The sequence below is a fragment of the Oryx dammah genome, unplaced genomic scaffold (genome assembly GCF_014754425.2).
Source record: "Oryx dammah isolate SB20612 unplaced genomic scaffold, SCBI_Odam_1.1 HiC_scaffold_21, whole genome shotgun sequence".
Taxonomy (NCBI): Eukaryota; Metazoa; Chordata; class Mammalia; order Artiodactyla; family Bovidae; genus Oryx; species Oryx dammah.
In genome coordinates, this window is record NW_024070205.1 from 46,658,014 (window position 1) to 46,682,564 (window position 24,551).

The 24,551-nt window shown below is 36.2% G+C and overlaps 1 protein-coding gene across 3 annotated transcripts in view; it reads left to right on the plus strand.

Moving 5' to 3' along the window:
• SDCCAG8 (SHH signaling and ciliogenesis regulator SDCCAG8) overlaps window positions 1-24,551 on the plus strand; it is a 245,522-nt gene that overhangs the window by 1,194 nt on the left and 219,777 nt on the right. For all 3 annotated transcript variants that reach the window (XM_040263591.1, XM_040263592.1, XM_040263594.1), the window contains exons 2-4: window positions 10,164-10,316; window positions 10,989-11,071; window positions 15,086-15,199. In XM_040263591.1, coding sequence (XP_040119525.1) covers window positions 10,164-10,316; window positions 10,989-11,071; window positions 15,086-15,199 — 350 coding nt within the window. The remainder of the gene's footprint in view (window positions 1-10,163; window positions 10,317-10,988; window positions 11,072-15,085; window positions 15,200-24,551) is intronic.

Here is a 24,551-nt window from a genome sequence, read left to right on the forward strand (position 1 = left end):
TGCATAATACACAGGAGACGGGAGTTCGATACCTGGGTGGGAATGGTTCCGTGGAGGAGGAAATGGCAACCCAGTTTTCTTGCCTGGGAAATCTCATGGACAGAGGAGTTTGGCCGGCTACAATCCATACAGTTGCAAAGAGTTGGACACGACTTAACCACTGAGCCTGCGTGCATGCATACAGACTAAAATAAAAGTTTCATTAAAGAATATTTATTCTACTAGAAGTAATTCACTCCACTTTCTGTTCCTTTGCCTTTTCTTAACCCTTTAGGTCATGACCAACAGCTTTAAAAATATTTAAAGCATTTAAAACGTTGACTCATTCATTAATTTAGTGCCTACTATACATTAGACGTACCACATGCTGAGGATATCGTAAGGAACTAGACAAAGTGACTGTCCTCAGGGAGACTTTGGATTAATGCAGTGAAGGACAGTAAAATAGCTACAGATTTTCACGATTAAAAAAAAAAGAAGGGTAAAGACCAGTACTTGACGCATAAGCCGTCATTCAATGTTAGCTGCAATTTATAATTGGTGCTTGTGGCAAAGTGAAGATTTTTTGAGGGGATAAGAGACTTGAATCTAGTGAGTCTAGACTTTGAAAGGTTATTACCTATTGTTTCCATCTGTCAGCAGTGTTATAAACTGTCAACATTCTCAGTATTCAAACTGCAAGAGTAAAATCATTGATCTGGATGAATATCTTCATCAGCCTACTGATGTTTCAAGAGGTGTTGGATACAGAAATAACCACTTCTAACTTTTCATTTGAAAACAAGAAAATACTGTGCAGAATGATAGTACCAGTGGCATTTAATTTTTGAAGCTGGTTAAAAAAAAATTCTGTTTTCCATTATGTTCCTCCTAGTTCTTCTCCTTTAACCTTAGGATGAACCTTCATTTAAACATTAGAGACTATTTAATATTAGGCATTTTGATGCAGTTAATTTCAAACTGTTATAGTCATGTCCAACAATTTGCAACCCCGTGGACTGTAGCCTACCAGGCTCCTCTGTCCATGGGATTTTCCAGGCAATAGTACTGGAGTGGATTGCCATTTCCTTCTCCAGGGGATCGAACCTGGGTCTTCTGCATTGTAGACAGACGCTTTACCGTCTGAGCCACCAGGGAATTCATGTATTTAATACCCACAATACTGCTTTCAGTAATTATAGAGTGAAGAGTTCTGATTCAAAGATAAGATATTTTAAAATGAAATAAAAATTTAGTGTTATAACAATATAAGATAGTGAAAACATAATCAAGAGCAAACAAAGCAGAGAAAAGTTTGTTATTAATTTTTAGTGATAGTTTTAACAATAAATTGAGAAATGCAACTAGGAAATTTTCATCGGTTTTCAGCACTTATTTATTTAGTAGCATTTTAATTTTTATGTTTATTTATTAAATAGTTTATATAACAGCTTATGGAAGGAAACAAAACAGAGCTAATACTGAAGAGAAGCACGATCAGAAGTTCTTCACTTCACACATTATAAATGACCACTTTTAGATAGGATAATTCCCGTTTAAAGTTAAAATGTGTGTTTCTGAATAAACACAGTATGATGGCATTATTTTGTATATGAAACATCATTATTTTAAGCATTTGTGTCTGACAGCTCTAGAATTGTGTTACTATACAATCAGATAAAATGCAAAATGTAAAGTTCTTTTGTTTTTTTCTACTCACCATTACTTTCCCAAAATGTCTTGTCTAGTTCATGCTTAAAGAAAAGGTCATAGATATTCTTGATCTTTCCTCACAAGTTATTTCTCTGGTTAACTCAATAACTATACATGTAATCATTACTAATTCTTTCATTTGTATTTAGCCAGGAAGTAGACATGTAAAAATGCAAAATGGTTTTACAGTTTCCCCATGATAATTTCTTGTTTTTATAGCTTTTCCTCATTTCTTTACTTTAAATATAATTTTTGGAACTATTCTGTTAATAGTATATGAAGAATTTGAAGTTCTGATGTAAAAAGCAGAGTCAGTGTTGCTTTCTTGCTTTTGAAACTTAAGTGAATTCTTGCCTCTCCTTGAGTCTGATGATCCCATGGCAGCCATGGAAATAGAGCCATCTACAGACTCCATACTCACCACTCATTCTTTCCCTGATGCCTTTCACATGTGGTCACCCTCTGGGGATAACTCTTGCTTTGGATTGTCTGTGCCCTCACTGAGAATTGGAATGGTATAAAGACTCTTCTTCAAAGTAACAGTTCTGGCAGACAAACTAGAAAGCTTCATTGCCCTACAGATCTGTAATGTATGCCTACATAGTAGATGATCTAAAAGTTTGTTTTCAGTGGTGAGCATATCCTAGGTATCCTGGGAGTCACAGTTTAATCTAGAACGAAAAGTGACTTACCCAAGAATGGTTAAGTGTTCACTCACTCTTTAGGCATCTAAAATTCAAGACTCACAGAATTATATTGCTAATTGTGAAGTATAGCAAATACCCCTCCTCTAAATTTAACACATCCTAGTACAAGGTCATGAGGTATAAAATAAACTAGTTCTGTTATAGTATAACAGAAGATTCAGGCTGTTTAAATTCTATACACTTGAATGTAGGAATATGATGTTAGAAAGAAGGCGAGAACTTGTTAGAAATTCAGTGTCCCAGCCTTAACAACTGAATCATGTTTTGAATGTTGCTGCAGTGTTAGCTGTGATTCAGTTTTATGCCTGTATACATTACTCACCTATTCTCCAACTTCCTGGCTACCTTTGATTGAGTGGGCATAAAGAAATGGAACAAAGTTATACTGAAACAGAAATGCATCATTTACTTTCTGTATGCATTTTATATGGTAATTCCTCCTTTTTCTTTCAACATTTTGTTACTTTAGGCTCTAGATTGAATTTATGGAAGAATATGATGGAGTCAGAAAAAAGAATGCGAAACTAGGATCCAAGTTCCAATTCTAACTGTTGCTTTTCTAATAACCATCTGTGTTACCTTAGGCAAGTTAATAAACTGTTCTTGGATTCTTGTTTCCTCATCTGGAATATGAAAAGTTTGGACTAGGAGGTAGGATTATTGCCAGTAGGAACCAAGGAGAGGACAAAATGTGTGATGAAGTCAGTGGAAGACACTAGGGAATAGTGAGGCTATGGCCAAACTGGGCAGTTTATGCTTTTTCTGAAAACATTGCAATTACTTTCTTGCTCTTTCCCTCTTTTCTTCCTTCCCTTTCTTTTATTCTTTTCCCTTCATCCTATACTATGTGGATCAAGCACATAGAGAGCTTGGTTCCCCTTCAGCCACTATCTCAGATCTCTAGATCTGTAATATCCCTTTTATCAACACTGGATTGGACCACATGAATGATAAAAAGTTGTGTTTCCTTATGAGATTAAGGAACTAGGTTCATGGAAAGTGAGAAGTTGAATATGGGAAGAAAATATAAAATCTGGGGGGGATGATCTTTTTCTTTGTAAGTTGATTTAGTTTGATAAAACTGAAAATAATACTGATGTGCCAATTGTACATAAGTAAAATATAAACAAGTGTTGTTTTTTTTTTCATTCCAGGGAAGGATACATATGTAGAAAGCTGATATTAATCTTATTAGTCCATAATTTGGTCACTGAATTAACCGGCAGTGATGTCATCTGGACCTTTGGCAGACTTAAGGAAACATGTATATAACTTAAGTAAAAGTTCCTCTTTTTCTGTTTTACTCATCAAACTTGTATTTCTTCTTCTTTTTTGTTTTTGCTGTTCTTAAACGTGTTCTAAAATTTTAAAATATTTAGGCGCACACTCACACACATTGTCTATGGCTAATGTTTGCTTATTTAACTATCAGCCTCACTGAGACCAAGACAGGCAACAATGTAAGAAAGGCCCCGGAAGCATTCATTATGAAAATAAAGAAATACAATGATTTGGCTATTAATAAATAAGGATTGGTAATACAAATGAAAATTTTCAAACATTTAAATTGACTTTTTTGCTAATAAAATTTAAATTACATATATTCATTTCTTGTTTTATTTACTTATATGGCTGTTCTTAGTAGTTTTAACTTTTATGACTATTTCTTTTACCAGAATACCAAAAAGTAGTAGCATTTCCATTTTCTCCTCCCTAAAACTAATGAGGTAAAATAAACAAAAGACAGGATTTAGCAGACCCCAAAGCATATTTTATAAGTAAATAATCATCCATGAAATAATGTAGAACCAAAACAGTGGTTTGGTGCTACAAGATTATAAGGGCATTTTCACTTCTTAGACATGTTTGTGAAGAAAAGAAGAGACCAGTTTGTTTCTCAAGCCTTTGAGTTTTTTTTTTAAAAGACTTAACCTCTGATCATTTCACCAGTTTATGCTAAGATTGTCCAAGTTTTCACTTAGTGATACTCCTCTGAGAGACAAAAGGGGGGAAAGGTAGCTTGAAACATGCTTGTGTGCTTGCTAAAGCAGCCTTGATTGTTGGAGAGCTTCATCAAAGCCCACTGGAACATTTAAAGACATGATTGCTAAAGAAGCTCTAAAAAATGGCCTTAGAGTATAACTATTGCTTCATGTATTAGGCCTGGAAACAAAATGAAACTAAAGATGAATTTCAAGTTCTTGATCACAGTAGATATAACACCTCCTGACACCTGGATCAGAAGTGCCTCATGGTGGTGGTGATGGCAATGGGTTGTGTGTGCTGCCTACCACAGTGGTAGAATAGCTCAATGTCCTGACCTCTTTTCATCAAGTTGTGCCTGTGGTTCTGGTGTAGCAGTGTGGGTAGTCTCTCCTCAAAACTGAGCACTGGCTATCTTGTTTTATTACTATAAGCCAGCAGTTATCAATCAGGGTTACTTTTTTTTTCCATCCAGAAGACATTTGGTAATGTCTAGAGGCACTTTTGATTGTCATAACTGGCAGGGAGAGTTTTACCAGTATCTAGTGGGTAGAGGCCAGGGATGCTGCTATACAAACACAACATATCCCCTTACAGTTAAGAATTACCAAGTCCAAATATCAATAGTGCTGAGACTGAGAACCACGATCTAGAAGTAGAAAGGTTATTACTCATAGCATTTGCTTTGTGAGAACCGTGCTTGAGAATAATTACAATTAAGGATACAGATTGTTTTGGCTGATAATTTTACCTAAGTTCTGCCAGTCTGGCTAGGATAACTTCTTTAATAGGAAAGTGACAGGTGCATAAGTCTTCTCAGTTGGTACAAAAAAGAAAAGAACCAGGTGTATCCCTCATAATGCGTATAGTCAATCTTCTTGATTTCCCAACATCCATTCATCATTAATGATCTTCCAGACACTGCTCGTAAAGACTTTTACATTCTTATTTGGATTATCTTTCACTTCTGGTACCAACCAGTTTTAACACATTTTTTCTGCTGTTAGAGTCTTACGATAGTAATTTTTTTTGTGATTTTGTAGTTTCTGCATACAACTTTTAGTCTCTTTAATCATTGTAACTGCCAATTACAAAACTGGTTTTTCTAATTTTGGATTAATGCTGTTTTCATCTTCGTCACACTAATTGTCAGTCCCCCAATAAACAGTGACAGCAGTCCCCTGAACTAGCTGAGGCCCCATCAAGTGTGGACAGACACACGCGTCTCTTATCTGGCTGTGGTTTCATTTTTCTGCTTGTCTGCCCAGATCTAAGCTTGTTTTGAGAATTGCAGCTCCCCTCATGCTTATCCTGGGGAGGTATGGTTCATTGCATGTCTTCTCAGAGACAGCTGGGCATTTCACTGGGTGTGGTTGTGCCTCCTTGTCACCAGGATAATTCTCATTCACATCTCTCAGTACAGATGGGGAATGTAGACATTAATAATTCACAATATGTATGTAAGTGATGATCCTTGGTACACAGGGACGTATTTTCCTTTTTGTTCAAAAACATCTTGATGAAGAGAGGCTCGGTGTTGAGCTAGGAGTTGGAAAGTAGAGCAACTAGATTACAAAAATGAATGAAACAGACAAATTTGTTGGCAGTCAGCAGCTTAAAAACCTTTTCAGTGCTTATTGTATTGATTGATATTTGAAGAGTGGACTAGCAGAAATATTATTTACTTACATTTATGTTCATGCGATTCTGTAGGACTCAGAGGTTGTATTTCTGTTTGTATTTGTAATTAAGTTTGTATTCAGCCTGTGGTTGATGCTGGGAAGAAGAAATCAGGATGTATTGTGAAATCTGTTACTATCCTCTCAGAAGAGAAGAGGAACTGAGTATTCTTCCCCACTCTTGGTTATAGATAGATAAAGCTATGCCCATTAACAGTGGGATAGGAAACCCTAACTGGAATCTCCTATCTAATCTGGTTTCCTTACATGTAAGCAGAATGGGGTTAGGGCTTCCCTGGTGGCTCAGTGGTAAAGAATGCGCCTGCCAATGCAGGCGATGCAGGTTCTATTTTGGGTCAGGAAGATCCCCTGGTGAAGGACATGGCAACCCAGTCCACTGTTCTTCCCTGGGAAACCCCATCCTTGGAAGGCTACTGTCCATGGGGTTGCAAAAGAGTCAGAAATGACTTGGCAACTAAACAACAACAAGAAGCAGCAGTTAATGGCATCTGGGGAGTAGTGTTCTTAATAAGGATTGTGAGACCAGTTGCAATGGCTCCAGTTGAAAAGCAGTGGGGTTTCGTCTGTCTTGAAAGATCTGAGTGTTGTTATTCCAAGGGATTAATTCTGTTGTCTGTTGCAGTGTATATAATTATGTTCGTATGTATGTATTTGAAAAACGTTTAGCATGTTTTAAAATGTACTCTTGAAATGACCTTAAAATATCCCTTACCTCCTTAGTTTGTTTCAGGATACAGTTCTTGCAAATTCCTTCTCTTCGTCTCTGATCCTAGCAACTGAAGTCATTCATTGCAAAAAAACCCAGACCTTGTGTAATCACTAAGAAAAGTGGGATAGTTGTTGAGTTCAATTTTTAGTATTTCACATAATACTATTTTCATAGTACAGTTTAACACATAGTCTTTAAATGATAAAAATTCTAAAAGATTAAACAGGAATATCAGGAAAGGGATTAAATGGCCTCATAAAACTCTCCCATTATTGTAAGCTAATGAAAGAACTCTACCTGTAGGAATTTTCAAGTACACATTTTTTTTTCAGCTTTCCTTTCCTTTTCCTAATATAGCTTGTTAGCTTTTACTTAGATTAAGTATAAATAAGTAATTATCCTTTGTCTTATAGATGAAGTCATTTGATGGCTCCACAGAGCCTACTTTTAGTGTAATTCAAACCCTCTGTTTCCTTTTAATGGATGCAGTAAAGATAAGTGCTTTATTCATAGGTATCAGTGCATAAGTCTAAAACTGTAACACTTCGATATTTCCTTTTCCTTTAACAAGTCTCTTTAGAAAATACTGAGTTATTAAAAAAAAAAAACTATTGCTGCATCTCATTTTACTGGAACCAGGAATACATCTTATCTAGACTTTTTAAAACTCATGAGGAATAAAAGGAGGCCAGGCTTGGTTAGTTATCAATAGCAAATTCCTGTCAGAGAAAGGTCTGTGTGGAAATAGGATTGGTGTGGAGAAAATTGTGGTGATAAATTTATTGGGTCTCTTGTGTAGATTATCGAACCCTGACCTAAAAGACCTATTTTTGTTAGTTTACTCAAGGGGAAAATGAGTTGCTGTAAGTCAAGGACCTATATTAGAGATTTTGTAAGATAGAGAATATTTTTTTCTATTAAGGTATGGTTATTTTTGTCTGTTTAACACATTCAAATTAATGAGCTTAAAGGAAATAGAATCTATTTTTCAAGGTCCTGTAGAATATATATTTATAAATATATTTTCATCCATGATTGGTAATAAAAACATTTTTCATTTTTATAGCTTTCTTAGGATTCTCTTGTAGGTATTAAAGAAGAGGAGTTTTTCTCCTGAATACAGAAGAAGAAGTAGGTCTAACTTGTCAAGAAAGGGCCTAGATCAGAACAAAGAACTTCATTGGTGTTATTGTTATGCATTGCTCTGAATTAAGGAAAGATTTTACTTAGAAAAAGGTCTCGGAAGATGTTAAGAATTATTTTGATAGAATCCGTTTGAGATAGATAATGGCAGTACATGAACTTGCATGGGAATTCACCTTTTTCTAACATAAATTTCTATGTTAGCTATATATAAATATTTAATAAATACATGAATTAACAATAACTTTCAAATACAGATGTCAGCATTTAAAAATGATGACTGAAACCTGGGTCTCAGCTCTAATGTAAAAGGAACATTTTTTGGTACAGTTAATGTTTCTAGATTGGAACTGGAGAATTAATTATAAGAGATTAGCAGAAGTAACAAGTTTAAACCTGAAAAAGTATCTGGTCTTTACCTAATGAAATTACCCATCAATTGCCTGATTCTCCAGTTGTCACACATGTAAAAAAAATCCATAAAACAGGATAGAGTTATTAGTAATGTCATGTCTAGTATCATTAGTATATTATAGTATTAACTTATAATACAGTATCATTACTTGGGCTTCCCCAGTGGCTCAGCTGTAAGAATCTGCCTGCAATGCAGTAGATGCAAGTTTGATCTTGGGTGGGGAAGATCCCCTGGAGGAGGGCATGGCAACCCACTCCAGTATTCTTGCCTGGAGAATCCCATGGACAGAGGAGCCTGGAGGGCTATGGTCCACAGGGTCATGGAAGAGACACGACTGTAGCCACTGAGCACACGTGCACAGTATCATTACTATATTAGTATTAATGTAAGACTTGGATCCTTTGCTAAAGATGTTTTTGGGTGAGTATTTCACTGAATAATTATTTCAGTTACCTTTTGCTGCTTATCAAGCACAACCCACTCCAGTTATTCTTGCCCAGAGAATTTCCATGGACAGAGGAGCCTGGAAGGCTACAGTCCATGGGATCGCAAAGAGTTGGACATGACTGAGCGATTAAGCACACACACACTCACACACACCACATACACACAAGTCACTCTAAAGCCTAATGGCAGAAACCAACAACCAAAAGCATTTTTAGTGTCTCTCACAGATCTGTGGTTTTACCAGACTCCAGCTGGGCAGTTTTTGAGTCTCTTTCATGCATTGTGGGTAGATGACCTCTGGCACTGGAGTCATCAGGAGACTCTGCCAGACTGTTAGTGGGGTTGGGCTTCTTTCCTTCTTGTGGTGATCTCAGGGGCTCTCCTTTCCACATGGCCTCTTCAGAGTCTCTCTAGCAGGGTAGCCAGACTTCCTACTTGGTGGCTTGAGGCTCACAAAAACCAACATTCCAAGAGGGTAGAAGCAGCAGCTACTAAACATTTTAAGGATGTGACGGGTCAGGCGTCGTGTTCCTTCCAGTGCATTCTCTTGGTGAGTGTAGGTTACAGATCCACTAAGTTTCAACCTGGGAGAGCACAAGGATGTAAGGGTGGGTCCTTTGGGGGCTGTTTTTAGAGATGAACTACTAGAGTAATAGACCTTAAAATACTTAATTTTAGACTATTTATGTTAAGTCTGTGGTAGTGAGTTTTAAACTTCAATTCTAAGGGTAATCAGGCATAGTAACCAAGAATTTCTACATAAGATGTAGTCAGCCAGCAATATATAAGTACAACTATACTAAATACAGTATATAAGTACAACTATACTGCTCTAAGCACATCAGCTATTCAAATCTTGATCAGAACTAGGCCAGGTGGTCAGCTGTCTCTTGATGCTAGAGGGCCATGTGGCCCACAGGGACAAGGAGGCTTCTTTGAGTGGGAACTTGATGTGGTGGAATCCCTTTTGCCAGTCTTGCCTATCCACACCATGCCAAAAGGTGTAGGGGAGTCTTAGGCATTGAGGAGTCAGGATAGTGCCTCCCCTGTGAGATTATTGTTTGGGAATGTGAAGAGGGGAAAAGCTCTCCCATTCAGTCTTCCTTGGCAGTAGAGCTATGTACAGTGAATGTCAATCACAGTGGTGTCAGGGAGCTTAGAGATCATTAAGTCTAATCTCTAGCCCATGAACTTAATCTCACATTTCCTCTGGCATGTTCCTCACCAAGCTAGAAGTAAAGCTATGCTTATTTTCTCCTACGAAGTATCAGAAATGCTTGCTTTTCCTTTAGAAATTGTCTTCTTAAGTCCATGTTCATTTGGTCACCCAGATTTCACTGGCTCTGATTTTCATCATGCTATTGCAGAACGTGCAAATAGAAGCATTCACCAGTTGAAATGTGCCCTGAGAGAAGGTGATGTCACTGTTGGAGAAGATATGCTAGATCCTTCTTTTAATACCAGTGTAGGAAATGAGGATGCTGGAAATGCCTGGCGTGAACTACAACACAGCCACGCCGGTGAGTGTGAATGTCAGTCCTAACCTGAATGACACACTGAATTCTTTAAACTCTATATAGTAACAATGCCAGTCTGTCCTCTACTGCTAGGATTTTAGTCAAGAAACACAAAGCAGCTAATCTAGTTCCGTTGCTTTTTTTTTTTCCCCTTTGACTTCCCTATGTCTATAGGATGTCAAAGCAGTGATTTCTTAAGGTAATTCCAAGCTGCCTCTCCAGCCTCATTTTTTTATCTTCCTCAAGCCATGTTCTACTCATGCCACCCTATGGCCGTGCTTCTCTGCTTTGCACGAGCCATGTGTTCAAACTGGTGTTTTCTCACCCTTTTCTGCATGGTGATCTCCTATACATCCTTCACACTCTATTCTCTGTGAAAACAGGCACAGTTACGTGCTTCCTCTTCTTACAGCATTATAGGTAGACCTAGAGCTTCTTATAGGTAGACTTAGAGCTTATAATCTTGTTTTATATCTGTTAGTTCTATATCTCTTGCTCAGTGGATTCTTACTTCTTAAATGATAGAGATTTTCTCATGTTTGTTTTTGTCTGTCAATAGCACATTTTGTGATGCATAATACACAAATATTTCTTAGACTGATGGAAGGATAGATGGGTGATGATAAACTATGGATTTAAAATAAGGTGAATAAACCCATTGCTTTTGCTCCATAGTTAATCAACTCAAAGCTTTGTTGCGCCAACAAGCAGCTAAGGAAAGTGAGGTATCTCTAAGAAGACAAGAAACATCCCCTTCGGTAAGTATCACCATTTACAACCTGACAAAAGCATTATTTTTCTAACTATGTTTTAATTTTGTGTATCATTTTAGTAGTACATGTGTTAAACAGATTCTGAGCTGAGCATGCTAATAGTGGAAAGCATTGAAAGAAATGGTCTTCCCTCTGATAATTATTTTGGCCAAAGAAGAGACTTCCACAGCAGAGGGGATTCTGAGTTTTTTAAATTTATTATTCACTTGAAAAATGTGAGTGAGGAAATAGTTTGGAGAATTTACTTTGCAACTGTTAGCAAATATTTTTCTTTAAAAGGAACAATATATGGAAAAGATTAACCATTGCTTTTTTTTTAGAATTTATTATTATTATTATTTATTTATTTTTGGCTGCTTCGGGTCTTAGCTGTGGCACGCAGGGTCTTTGTTGAAGTAAGCAGGATCTTTCATTCGGTGTGCAGGCTTCTTTCTAGTTGTGGCGTGTGAGGGCTCAGTGTTTGTGGCACGTGGGCTTAGCTGCCCAGGGCCATGTGGGATCTTAGTTCCCCTTCTAGGGATCGAACCAGCATCCCTTGTATTGAAAGGCAGATTCTTCTAGAATCTGGTACCAACGATCCTGCATACAGGGCAGCAAAGGAGACTCAGGCATAAAAAGCAGCTTTCTGGACTCAGTGAGAGAAGAAGAGGGCGGGATGGTTTGAGAGAACAGCACTGAAACGTGTACATGACCGTATGCCACATGTAGAATGGATGACCAGTGCGAGTTTGACGCATGAAGCAGGGCGCCCAGGGCCCGTGCTCTGCGACGACCTGGAGGAGTGGGGTGGTGAGGTAAGTGGGAGGGGGCTTCAGGATGAGGGGAACATACGTATAGCTATGGCTGATTCATGGTGATAATGGCAAAAGCCATCACAGTATTGTCAACTAATTATCCTTCAATTAAAATAAATAAATCCATTTTAAAAATAAATAATTAAAAAAAGAAAGAAAGGCGGATTCTTAACCCCTGGACCACCAAGTCCCTAACCATTGCTTTTATAGAGGGGCATGTCTGTATTTTTATTATTTTTCGAATTTACTTTCTAATTCTAGCCGTCTTTTATTTCTGTTAAATGTTAAATTTGAAGTATGTAATCTTTTTCTACATTTAAAAATATATAGTTATAAAATTGTATGAGAAACTGTACTCTATTTCTTCTGCAGCTGTTTTCTACTGCTGTTGCTTTAATGGAGCATATTATTTCTGAGTGAAGCAGTGTGATATAAAGCCTGAGATAGGTGTGAAGGAAGGGTGGAAGTGAGGGAGCATACTGTGAGGGAAGTGTATATGTGAGGAGAAGGTGGGTTGGAGGAAAGAGTTCTGTAGAGAAAGGGTACTGTGAAGCAAGGACTTGGCCAGGTTTAAATGGTCAAAATTATAGTCTATGCTTTAGGGTGATCTAGGGCCTATCATCGGAGAAGGCGATAGCACCCCACTCCAGTACTCTTGCCTGGAAAATCCCATGGACAGAGGAGCCTGGTAGGCTGCAGTCCATGGGGTCGTGAAGAGTCAGACACACATGAGCGACTTCCCTTTCACTTTTCACTTTCATGCATTGGAGAAGGAAGTGGCAACCCACTCCAGTGTTCTTGCCTGGAGAATCCCAGGGATGGGGGAGCCTGGTGGGCCGCCGTCTGTGGGGTCACGCAGAGTCGGACATGACTCAAGCGCCTTAGCAGTAGGGCCTATCATGTACTCTCTCACCGGCTTTTATAGTAATAAGGTAAGATCACATATTTAAAACTCTTTGGAAACCTATGAAGTATGACATGAATAGAAAATGTCATGGCAACAATAACCACCTTGCATTTTCAGTGTCTCTGACTGTTGGACACCCAGGCTACATGCTGAAAACTTGAAGACATGTCAGTTTCCTTTATTCACAGCTGAAATGTCCTAAGATTACCCCCATATTAACACTTCATTCCAGCCTGACACAGACGTTCATGCTTAATTCCCACTTTAGAGAAATCGACTACATGTTCCTATTCAATATTTATAGATATAAACTATAATTTTGATAAAATATTTCATCATTCAGTGAATTTATTACTGTTTACGCCTAGTTTCTAGAATGCTCTTAAGCATATATGGGTGGAGTACTTTTACGTCTGGGGCTTCCCTGGTGGCTCAGAGGTTAAAGCGTCTGCCTGCAATGCGGGAGACCCGGGTTCGATCCCTGGGTTGGGAAGATCCCTTGGAGAAGGAAATGGCAACCCACTCCAGTACTCTTGCCTGGAGAATCCCACGGACAGAGGAGCCTGGTGGGCTATAGTCCACAGGACACGACTGAATGACTTCACTCACTCACTCACTTTTAAGTCTAGTAGATTAAGTTGCTGTATCTGTTGAATGCTCAGACATGCTTCTTAGCATTTTTAAGATAATACTGAGCAGTGATATTACAAAACTGATTGACTTTAGATAAGCAAGAAGACTCATCAAGATGGTCAGTTCAATATATACAGTATATACCAATACACAGGTCTATTTATATTGGCTCTCTGTGAAAGAATGGAACTTAGATCCTAAATGTATACACCCTACATATGATGATTACAAGCCATAATAATAAGTAGCTTTTGAAGACTGTACCCCTTAGAAGCAGTTTCATAGCTAGTATGACATATGAGAAATATGTGGCTGTATTAAGAGTGAAATGAGGCAGTGTTGAGATAGAAAATATGTCTAAACATTATTACTTGTTATTTTAAAGTATGGACATTCAAACTATGATAAACATACAAGTGATTGTATATGAACATTTTCCACATGATACTAGCTTGTTTTTAATTTTCACATTGATTTTGCCCTATGTATACACATAGTAATAATTTATATTTGCCTATGCACCGAACACCTTTCCATTAATGTTAATTATTATAATTAGTTGCTTTCTACTTACCACAGATAATTCATCTAATTAACATGTCTTTTGGTTTTAAATTTATTAAATGTGGCCAGAAGCAAAGCTCTACTTAATTATTCTGCCACGAGAGCTGGTACTTCACCATTTATAGGAATTTCTATTGAATTGAAAAACAAAATGATTGTGTGTCTCATCTCAAACTTTCCTCTGGATTCATCTAACTGGTAGACCTTCATTTTCCCTTTTCCTAACTCTCTCTTTTCTTTAAATAATATCATGGTAATAGTAATAGTTGTAGTAGTAGTGTTAGTCACTCAGTCGTGTCTGTCTCTTTGCGACCCCATGGACTGTGGCCCACCAGGCTCTTCTGTCCATGGGATTCTCCAGGCAAGAATACTGGGATGGATGATATATGATTTATAAACCATTTTACAATCATTTTAGGATAAGGTCAGATGGATATTAAAAATCAATTACAGGACTGCTGCAATAGTAAAGAGAATTAACATTTTTTTTCTAAAGTCCTCAGTACAATGTCTCACTTTCATGTATATCTGCTTTAGCACTCTAGTACTGGAGGCTCCAGAACAGCATAGTCTCCAATTGCCTTAAGTATTAGGGTCAAAAATAAAAAACCAAGTTTTGCTAATGTACTTCTTTTAGATAAAATTTTACCTCAGTGACACGCATTTGGCATCAGACACTTGTCTAAAGAATCCCTTCTTCAGGCAGCTGTTCTGCAGGTTTAGCTAGCAGCCCTCTTCTACGATGATTTCTTAAAAAGCTGTCCCTTCATCTCAAAATTACTGAATAGCACATCACATTTCCAGATGGCTCAAATGGGTGGTTCATCCCAAGCCAGATTATACTACTCGAGCATTTTTCCATTGCTGTGTGCTTTTTACAACCATTTTCCTTTTCCCTCTTTAAAAAATAGTTTTCATATTCCTGAATTTTATCTATTTATAGAATTTATAAGATGAAATAATACTGTTAGCCACACTGTGATTTAGTCTATATTTATTCCATGTTTATATGACATAAGTGCTAAATCGAGTATGGAGATGGTATTAACTGATTCTTTACTAAATCCAAACATGCTTCATTTGTTTTCATTTTTGCCTTAGAGTTCATCAGAATGTAAGGAAACCAGTATGCCTACTGTCCACAATCTTGTTCCTATCATCAATGACCAGTCTCAGTACATTTATCATTTAGAGGCAGAAGTCAAGTTCTGCAAGGTAAGTATCCCATTAAAAATTTAAGCCAGACTATATTGTTATTAATAATAATATCTTGTGTGAAAAATTGCTATTAATTAGTCTTCATGTTTATAGCAACACCTTGATGGTTGCCATCTTTCTGTGATTGAAAAGTCTGATGTGTAATCAGAGCTTCTTAAGCTTGGGAATGGTACTCCTGACCATGCCATTTCTGAGTACTTAATTTCCCAGTAGTTTACAGTTATATAGTAGTCTATTATATTTTTATAATATTCTCTTATGTTTTGGAATTTTTCCTTTCCACTCTGTTTGCTTTAGCCCTGCTGCTGCTGCTGCTAAGTCACTTCAGTCGTGTCCGACTCTGTGACCCCATAGATGGCAGCCCACCAGGCTCTGCCATCCCTGGGAATCTCCAGGCAAGAATACTGGAGTGGGTTGCCATTTCCTTCTCCAATGCATAAAAGTGAAAGTGAAGTCACTGAGTCGTGTCCAACTCTCAGCAACCCCATGGACTGCAGCCTACCAGGCTCCTCCGTCCATAGGAGTTTCCAGGCAAGAGTACTGGAGTGGGGTGCCATTGCCTTCTCTGTGCTTTAGCCCAGCTTATGGCAAATGCTTTGGAATAGTAATACCAGTCATTCTCCCACTCTTGTCAACCTGTTGAAACTGTAGTGCAGCAAATAGGGATTCTAAGCTGGTAGACTATATCTACCCCTTGTCAGTATAAAGATTCTTACTGTAACTTTGAATGAAGGTAACTCATGGGAGTACTGATACTTAAAATCAAGAAACCAAATGTTGTCACTTATGGCTTATAACACTAGATGTTATATATTGCATGACTGTATGAGGTTTAGTAATGTTTTTAATGCCTTCCCAAAGTATGTTAGTGTCTTTGTTTTTTTTTTAATATTAATACATCAGATTATGTGATATTTTTATAGAACTTAGTGATATCTTTTGTATCATGTATTATATTTTCAACATATGGTTCCCAAAGTGTAAGTCTGATATGTTTAAGAAATCTTTAAATATTTCATTGTCAGCTTTTTAAGGGAGTTTCCTGATCTTAGCATGTCATTTCTCCTTGTTCTTAGAGGATACACTCATTATTATACAGGTATTCTTGGATTACTAGAAAAGCTGAAATAGTACCCTAGGACTCATTCCATTAATAGGCTTCTATTAATTGCTAAAATGCTGTGAGTAAAACCTGAAAGATATTGTAGGGGAGATAAAACATTAGCTCTGCCCTTTTAGTGTCTTTGTTTGGGTCTTTGAATTAAACCGACATAAGATAGATTAACAGGATAAAAGGATACACATTTATTTAATGTAAGATTTATGTGACATGGGAGCCTTCATAAGGAAATGAAGACCTGAAGAAGTGGTGAAACCTAAGAGCTTTTGTACTTGGTTGAACAAAGAGAAGCAGCTGTGGAAATGTACCGAAAATATGTGGGGAGGCTAAAGAAGATGAGTTCTTTTAACAGGGTCTGTTTGTACAGATTTCTCTCAGTCTCTACTCCCTGTCTCTGGTGATAAGACTGTTCTTTCTTCCTGGTGTAGGGAGGGCATTGTTCACATGGGAGTTTTAGCCCTGCTTTCTGGAAGAAAAGGGAAAGTCAGAGCAGACTTGTGCCTGCTGTTTTTCACGAGCCCTTAGCTCAAGATAATTCTTCCAGAGTGGCATATTTTGAGATGGCATATTCTTCCACTGTGTAATAAAAATCGTAATAAACTTACCATCTAGTTGAGAGCACTATTTGCTGTGAGAATCACAGCAACACGATAGTAAAGATACAGTGTGGTCCTTTATTTTGTGGTATAAATTATAGTCGTAATAAGAGAAGAAGGTTAAAAGCTCACTGTCTTTGAGGATGTTTTTATGGGAGAGAAAAGTCTTAAGGTGTAGGATGGTTAGATCAGCAGAAGGGAGATGAAAGAATTTTAAAGGAAAAACAGCAACAGTGGAAGAAAATATTCAGGATGAATATGATTTATTTGTGGGGGTCATGAGGCATCTAGTCTACATTCCTTCAATGGAAGATATCTCCTAGAAATTATTAAAATAATGCTCAACTGGTTAAATAGAAGATTACAAAATCCTTGAAAGTCAGACAGAGTATATATTTGATACATGTTAACAAGGAAGCAGGATATTGAAAGTACTGTTTGAGGGTTTAGAAACCTGATTAGTTTGTTTAATTAACAGACTTTGTTTTTTAGATCAGCTTTAGGTTTACAGAAAAAGTGGATGGAAAACACATAGAATTATCCTGTATTCCCACGTACTTTATAGCTCCCCAGCAGTTTCTTCTGCTGTTTATATCGTGCATCAGTGTAGTTTGTTTGCTACAGTTGATGAGCTAATCCTGTTACATTATTATTTAGTAAATTCCTCAGTTTACATTAGCGTTCACTCTGTGTTTTACATTCTATAAGTTTTTTTAAAATGTGAAATGGTATATATCTACCATTACAGTATCATAGAGAATAGTTTCACTGCTTTAAAAATCATCTGTGCTTTGCTTATTTATCCCTCTTTTCCTATCTGCTAAACCCCTGGCAACCACTGATCTTTTTACTGTCTCCGTAGTTTTGCCTTTTCCAGAATGTCATATAGTTAGAGCCATACCATTTGTAGCCTTTTCAGACTGGCTTTATTGCCTTAACAATATACATTTAAGCTTCCTTAATGTTTTTTCATGGCTCAATAGCTTATTTCTATCATTGAGTAATATTCCATTGTCTGGATATAGGATTTTATTTTTTTAACTACTCACCAATTGAAGGAAATCCCAATTGCCTCCAAGTTGTGGCAACTAGAAATAAATCTACTGGGGTTTTTTTCACTCATTTGGGTAAATACCATGAAGCATGCTGGATCACCTGTAAGAGTATGTTTATTTTTATAAGAAACTGCCACACTGTCTTCCAGAATGGCTGTGCCATTTTACTTTCCTTCCAGCAGTGAATGAAAGCTTATGATGTGGAACAGCCCTTGCGAGAATTTGGTATTGTCAGTGTTTTGAATTCTAGTATATTAGAAATATGTAATGCTATCTTGTTTTAATTTCAATTCCCCGATGACATACAATGTTGAGTATTTTTTCATATGCTTATTTTCCATTTATATACTGTCTTTGATGAGGTGTCTGTTCGGGTCTCTTGTCCATTTTTTAATTGGGTTGTACATTTTCTAATTGTTAAACTTCAAAATTTCTTTATATATTTTGGATACCAGTCATTTATCACGTATATCTTTTTGCAATTCTTTTTTCTCAATTTTGGTTTATCTTACAGCATCATAGAGCAGAAGCTTCTAACTTTAATCAAGTCCAGCTTAGCAATTTTTTTCTTCCTTGGACTGTGCCTTTGGCATTAAATCTAAAAATATTACCCAACCCAAGCTCACCAATATTTTCTCCAATTCTTTTTCCAGCTTTTTGATAGTTTTGTGGTTTGCATTTAGATCTGTGCTCCATTTTTAGTTAATATTTTTGAAGGTATAGGATCTGTATCTAGACATTAAAATTTTTTTTGCATATTAATATCCATTTGTTCAACACCACTTGTTGAAAAGACTATCAACATTGAGTTACCCTTATTCCATTTTTTAATTAATTTTATTGGAGTATAGCTCCTTTAAAATGTTGTGTTAGTTTCTACTGTACAGCAAAGTGAATCAGCTATATGTATATATATATCCCCTCTTTTTTATTTCCTTTCCATTTAGGTCACCACAAAGCATTGAATAGAGTTTGCTGAGCTATACAGTAGATTCCCATTAGTTGTCTGTTTTATACATAGTATCAGTAGTGTATATTTGTCAATCCCAATCTCTCAATTTATCCCCCTCCTCCTTCCATCTTTGGTATCCATATGTTTGTTCTCTATCCATTGTTAAAGATCCCTTGACTGTATTTGTGTGCGTCTGTTTCTGGGCTCACTATTCTGTTTCATTGATATGTTGGTCAGTTCTGTCACAAATATCACACTGTCTTGATTATTGGAGCTTTATAGTAGGTCTTGAAGTCTGTCATTGTCAATCTTCCAGTTTTGGTCTTTTTCTTCAATATCATATTGATGATTTTGGATCTTTTGCCTCTTTATATAAGCTCCAAAGCAGTTTGTAAATATCTACAAAGTAACATGCTGGAATTTTGGCTGAGATTGTGTTGAATTTCTCAAGTTAGGAGGAACTGATATTTTGACAATATTGAATCTTCCTATCCATGTACATGGAATATCTCTCCATTTATTTAGATATTCCTTGAGGTCTTCATCAGAGTTTTGCAATTTTGTTCTTATAGATCTGATGCATATTTTATGCAATTTATACCTATTTAATTTTGTTGGTGTTAATGTAAATGGTACTGTGTTCTTAATTTCAAATACCAATTACTTATTACTAATATATAGGAAAACAATTGACTTTTGTATATTAACATTGTAATGTGCAACCTTGCTTAATAATTTATTTTAGCAGCTTTTTTTGATTCTTTGAGGTTTTCTTCATAGACAATCATGTCATCTATGACAAATATAGCTATCTTTTAAAGAATTTCTTCTTTTATAGCTTTTATTTCTGTTTCTTGCCTTATTGTTTTAGTTAGGACTTTTAATATGATGTTGAATAGAAGCGATAAGAGGTGACCTCCTTGTCTTAATCTTAGTGGGAAACTACCCGTTGTCTCACAGTGAAGTACAGTGTTAGCTATAGGTTATTTGTAGATGTTTTTTTACTAAACTGAAGATGTTTTTTCTTTATTCCTAGTTCATTGAGGTTTTTACCTTGAATGGCTCCTGGATTTTGTCACTTGCTTTTTTTACATCTATTGATATGATCATTTGATTTTTTTCTAGCATGTTGAATTATTTTGATTTTGAAATATTGAGCCGGACTTGCATAGGTAGATTAAATTCCATTTGGTCCTGTTGTATGATTCTTTTTATACATTGTGGGATTTGATTCACTAATGTTTTGATGAGGATTTTTCATCTATATTCATGGGATATATTGATCTGCCATTTTTCAGCCCTGTAATCGCTTCATCTAGTTTGGTTAGGATAAAGTGGACTTCATAGAATGAGCTAGGAAGTATCCTCTCTGGTATTTTATAAAATATATTTTAGAGAATTGATCTAATTTCTTCTTAAAATGTTATCAAAATTTACCAGTGAACCAATATTAGGACTGGTACTTCCTGTTTTAAAAGAGGATCAATTATTTATTCAATTTCTTTAGCACAAGTAGGCCTATTCAGGGCTTCCCTAATGGCTCAGACAGTAAAGAGTCTGCCTGCAATGCTGGAGACCTGGGTTCAGTCTCTGGGTTGGGAAGATCCCCTGAAGAAGGAAATGGCAACCCACTCTAGTATTCTTACCTGGAAAATCCCATGGACAGAGGAGCCTGGCAGGCTACAGTCCATGGGGTCTCAGAGTCGGACACGACTAAGTGACTTCACTAGGTCTATTCAGATTAATTGCCTTTTCCTTAAGGGGTTTTGGTAGATTGTGTCTTTCAAGGGACTGGTTCATTTCCTCTAGGGTGATCAAATTATGGGCTTTGCTCATAGTATTCCTTTATTATCCTTTTAATGTCCATAGAGTCTGTGCATGTGTGCTAAGCTGCTTCAGTTGTGTCTGATTCTCTGCAACCCTATGAACTCCTCTGTCCATGATTCTCCAGGTAAGAGTACTGGAGTGGGTTGCCATGCCCTTCTCCAGGGGAATCTTCCTGACCTAGGGATCAAGCCTGCATCTCTTGTGTCTCCTACACTGGCAGGCGAGTTCTTTACCACTAGCGCCACCTGGAAAGCCCCATAGAATCTGTAGTGGTATCATTTCTGAGATTAGTCGTCTGTGTCTACTCTCTTTTTGTCTTGATTAGCCTGGCTAGACTCTAATCAATTTCATTGATTATTTCAAAGACCAAACTTTTGGTTTTGTTGCTTTTCTGTCTTGATTTTCTGTTTTTAATTTCATGTGTTTCTACCCTACTTTTTATTATCTTTTATTTTACTTACTATCAATTTAATTTCTTTTGTTGTTTGTTTTAGTTTCCTGAAATTATTGTCTTGAAATCTATGTTCTTTTTAATGTTTCCCCTGATTTAGTTGCATCTCACAAATTTTGATAAGTGGTATTTTCATTTTTGTTTAGTTCAAAATAATTTAAATTCTTTTCTTAAAACTTATCCTTGACCTGTATATATTTAGAAGAGTATTATTTCATCACCACATATTTTAGGAGTGTTCCAGCTATCTTTCTGTTATTGATTTATAGTTTAATTCCACTGTGGTCTGACTTGACGGATGTGAGTCTGAGTGAACTCCGGGAGATGGTGGTGGACAAGGAGGCCTGGCATGCTGCGATTCATGGGGTCGCAAAGAGTCAGACATGACTGAGCAACTGAGCTAAACATACTTTTTGTGATTTCCATTCTTTTTAATTTGTTGATATATGGTTTTAGACCACAGAATATGGTGTGTTTTGGTGAATGTTTTGTGTTAGCTTGAGAAGAGTGTATATTTTGTTGTTGTTGGATGAAGTAGTATATAATGTCAATTAGACCCAAGTGATTAATGGTGGTGTTCAGTTCAACTACGTGCATACTGATATTTTGCCAGTCTGCCAGATCAGTCAATGACTTTAGAGGGATGTTGAAAACTCTAACTGAAGTAGTAGATACATCTATTTCTCCTTGCAGTTCTATCAGTTTTTACTTCATGTATTTTAATGCTCTGTTATTAGGCACATATACATTAGGATTATTATGTCTTCTTGGAAAATTGAACTTTTTATCATGTCATGCCTCTTTATTATGCCTGATATTTTTTTCCTTACTATGAAATCTGAAATTAATATACCTACTCTAGTTTTCTTTTTTTTTAATTGTTATGTCTTTCTTTTTAAAAATATCTATATTTTATTGAAGTATGGTTAACTTACAGTGCTTCAGGTGCATAGCAGGGTAATTTAGTTATACAAATACACATATATTATTTTTGAAATTATTTTCCATCATAGATTATTACAAGATATTGACTATAGTTCCCTATGCTATACAGTAAACCTTTGTTGCTTATTGCATATCTATTTAATTAGAAATCTAGCATTCTATTCATATTAAATCAAACAAGTGAAATAATACTGTCATAATTTTTAGTTATGCATAAATTCATAAGCTTTCTAAAATGTATATATTGCACATATTTATATATATGTATACAAAAGCTTTTCTGCTACACTTGATAAAGGCTGAGAAAGAACATCAAAAAAAAAGAGATGAAGAAATTGAAGAACATAAACTAAATGAAATAAGCACTGAATATGAAATAGAAAAAGCAAAACAAACTAGATAAAAGATCATCATATAGTCCAGTTGTTTTTAAACATGATTGATTGCTCATTAGAAACGTATCTGGAGCCCTGGAGAAAAGAATATACAAATGCTCAGTAGCTTTCTTTTGATTTATGTTAACATGGTATATGTTTCTCCATTACTTTATGTGTCTTTAGATTTAAAGAAGACAAGGCTTCTTGTAGACAGTGTGTACTTGTGTCTTGTCTTTTATTTACTCTGGCAGTCTGTCTTTTAATTGATATAGTCAGAGCATGGATGTTTAAAGTGATTATTGACACAGTTGGCTATCTATGATACCTGCCATATTTTTTACTGTTTTCTATTCATTGCCCTTGTTCTTTCTGCCTTTTTTTTTTTCTTTTTTTGTACCATCTCTGGTTTTGAGTTACCATGTTATTTGTAATTTTCTCCTCTCTTAGCATATCAATTGAATTTCTTAAAAAAAAAAAAACTTATAAGTGGTTGTCCTTGAGTTTACAGTTACCTTTACAACTAACCTAAGTGTATTTTCAATAAACACTTCAGGGGTTGGAAAAATTCCTTTTAACAGAGTGTTCCCAGTTCCTCCCTCCTGACCCTGATGCATTTTTGTCATTCATTTCAGTTATCCACAAGCTATGATCACTATATCAGTTAAGTTTAGTTGCTCAATCATGTCCGACTCTTTGTGACCCCATGGACTGCAGCACACCAGACCTCCCTGTCCATCACCAACTCCTGGAGTTTACTCAAACTCATGTCCATTGAGTTGGTGATGCCTTCCAACCATCTCTTCTTCTGTTGTCCCCTTCTCCTCCTGCCTTCAATCTTTCCCAGCATCAGGGTCTTTTCAAATGAGTCAGCTCTTTGTATTAGGTGGCCAAAGTATTGGAGTTTCAGCTTCAGCATCTGTCCTTCCAATGTATATTCAGGACTGATTTCCTTTAGGATATACTTGTTGAATCTATATACACTATTGCTAATATTATACTGAGCAAATTGTTATCTGTTATATCAGCTAACATTAAGAAAAATAAAAGATTATACTCATCTCTATATGCCTTCTTGGACTGCTTTTTCTTTCTTTATGTAGATCTGAGTTTATAACCTAAATAAATTTCCTACTTCTTGAAGAACTTCCTTTTAACATTTCTCGCAAGGCAGGTCTACCAGAAACAGATTTTCTAATTTTGGTTATCTGAAAAACTCTTTGTTTTCCCCTCACTTTTGATGGTTGGTATCACTGACTACAGAATTCTAGCTTGTTGAGGCTCTTTTCATTCAAAACTTTAAATATTCCCTTATACTTTGTCCATGCCTGCATGATTTCTAAAGAGTACCTCATGTAATTCTTATCATTGCTTCTCTATAGGTAAGGTTTTTCCCTTCGACATCTTTAAAATTTTTCTTTTTTCTCTTTGTCTTTGATTTTCTGCAGTCTGAATATGATATACCTGAGTGTAGATTTTTTCAGTTTTATCTTGCCTGGTGTTCTCTGAGCTTCTTGGATCTGTGGTTTGGCACTTATAATTAATTTGGGGCAATTCTCAATCATTATTCTTTTAAATATTTCTTCTCCTCCTTTCTCTCTTTCTTCACCTTTCTCTCTTTCTTCACCTTTCTCTCTCTTTCCACAATTCTTGGATATCCTGTTCTGTCTGTATCATTCTTTTTGTTCTTTGCATTTCAGTTAGAGAAGTTTCTGTTAACACTTATTCAAGCTTACTAATTCTTTGTATATGTCCAGTCTATTAATGACTCCTTCAAAGGCAATCTTCATTTCCTTTGCAGTGTTTTTGATTTCCAGCATTTTGCTTTTTTTCTTAGTTTCCATCTCTGCTTATATTATCCATCTGTTCTTGCATGTGAACCACTTTTTCCCATTTGACCCTTTAACATGCTAATCATAATTATTTTAAACTCTCCATCTGATAATTCCAGCATCTTTGCTATATCTAAGTCTGGTTCTGTGTTTGCTTAGTTTCTTGCAACTGTGTTTTAAGTTTTTTTAGGATGCCT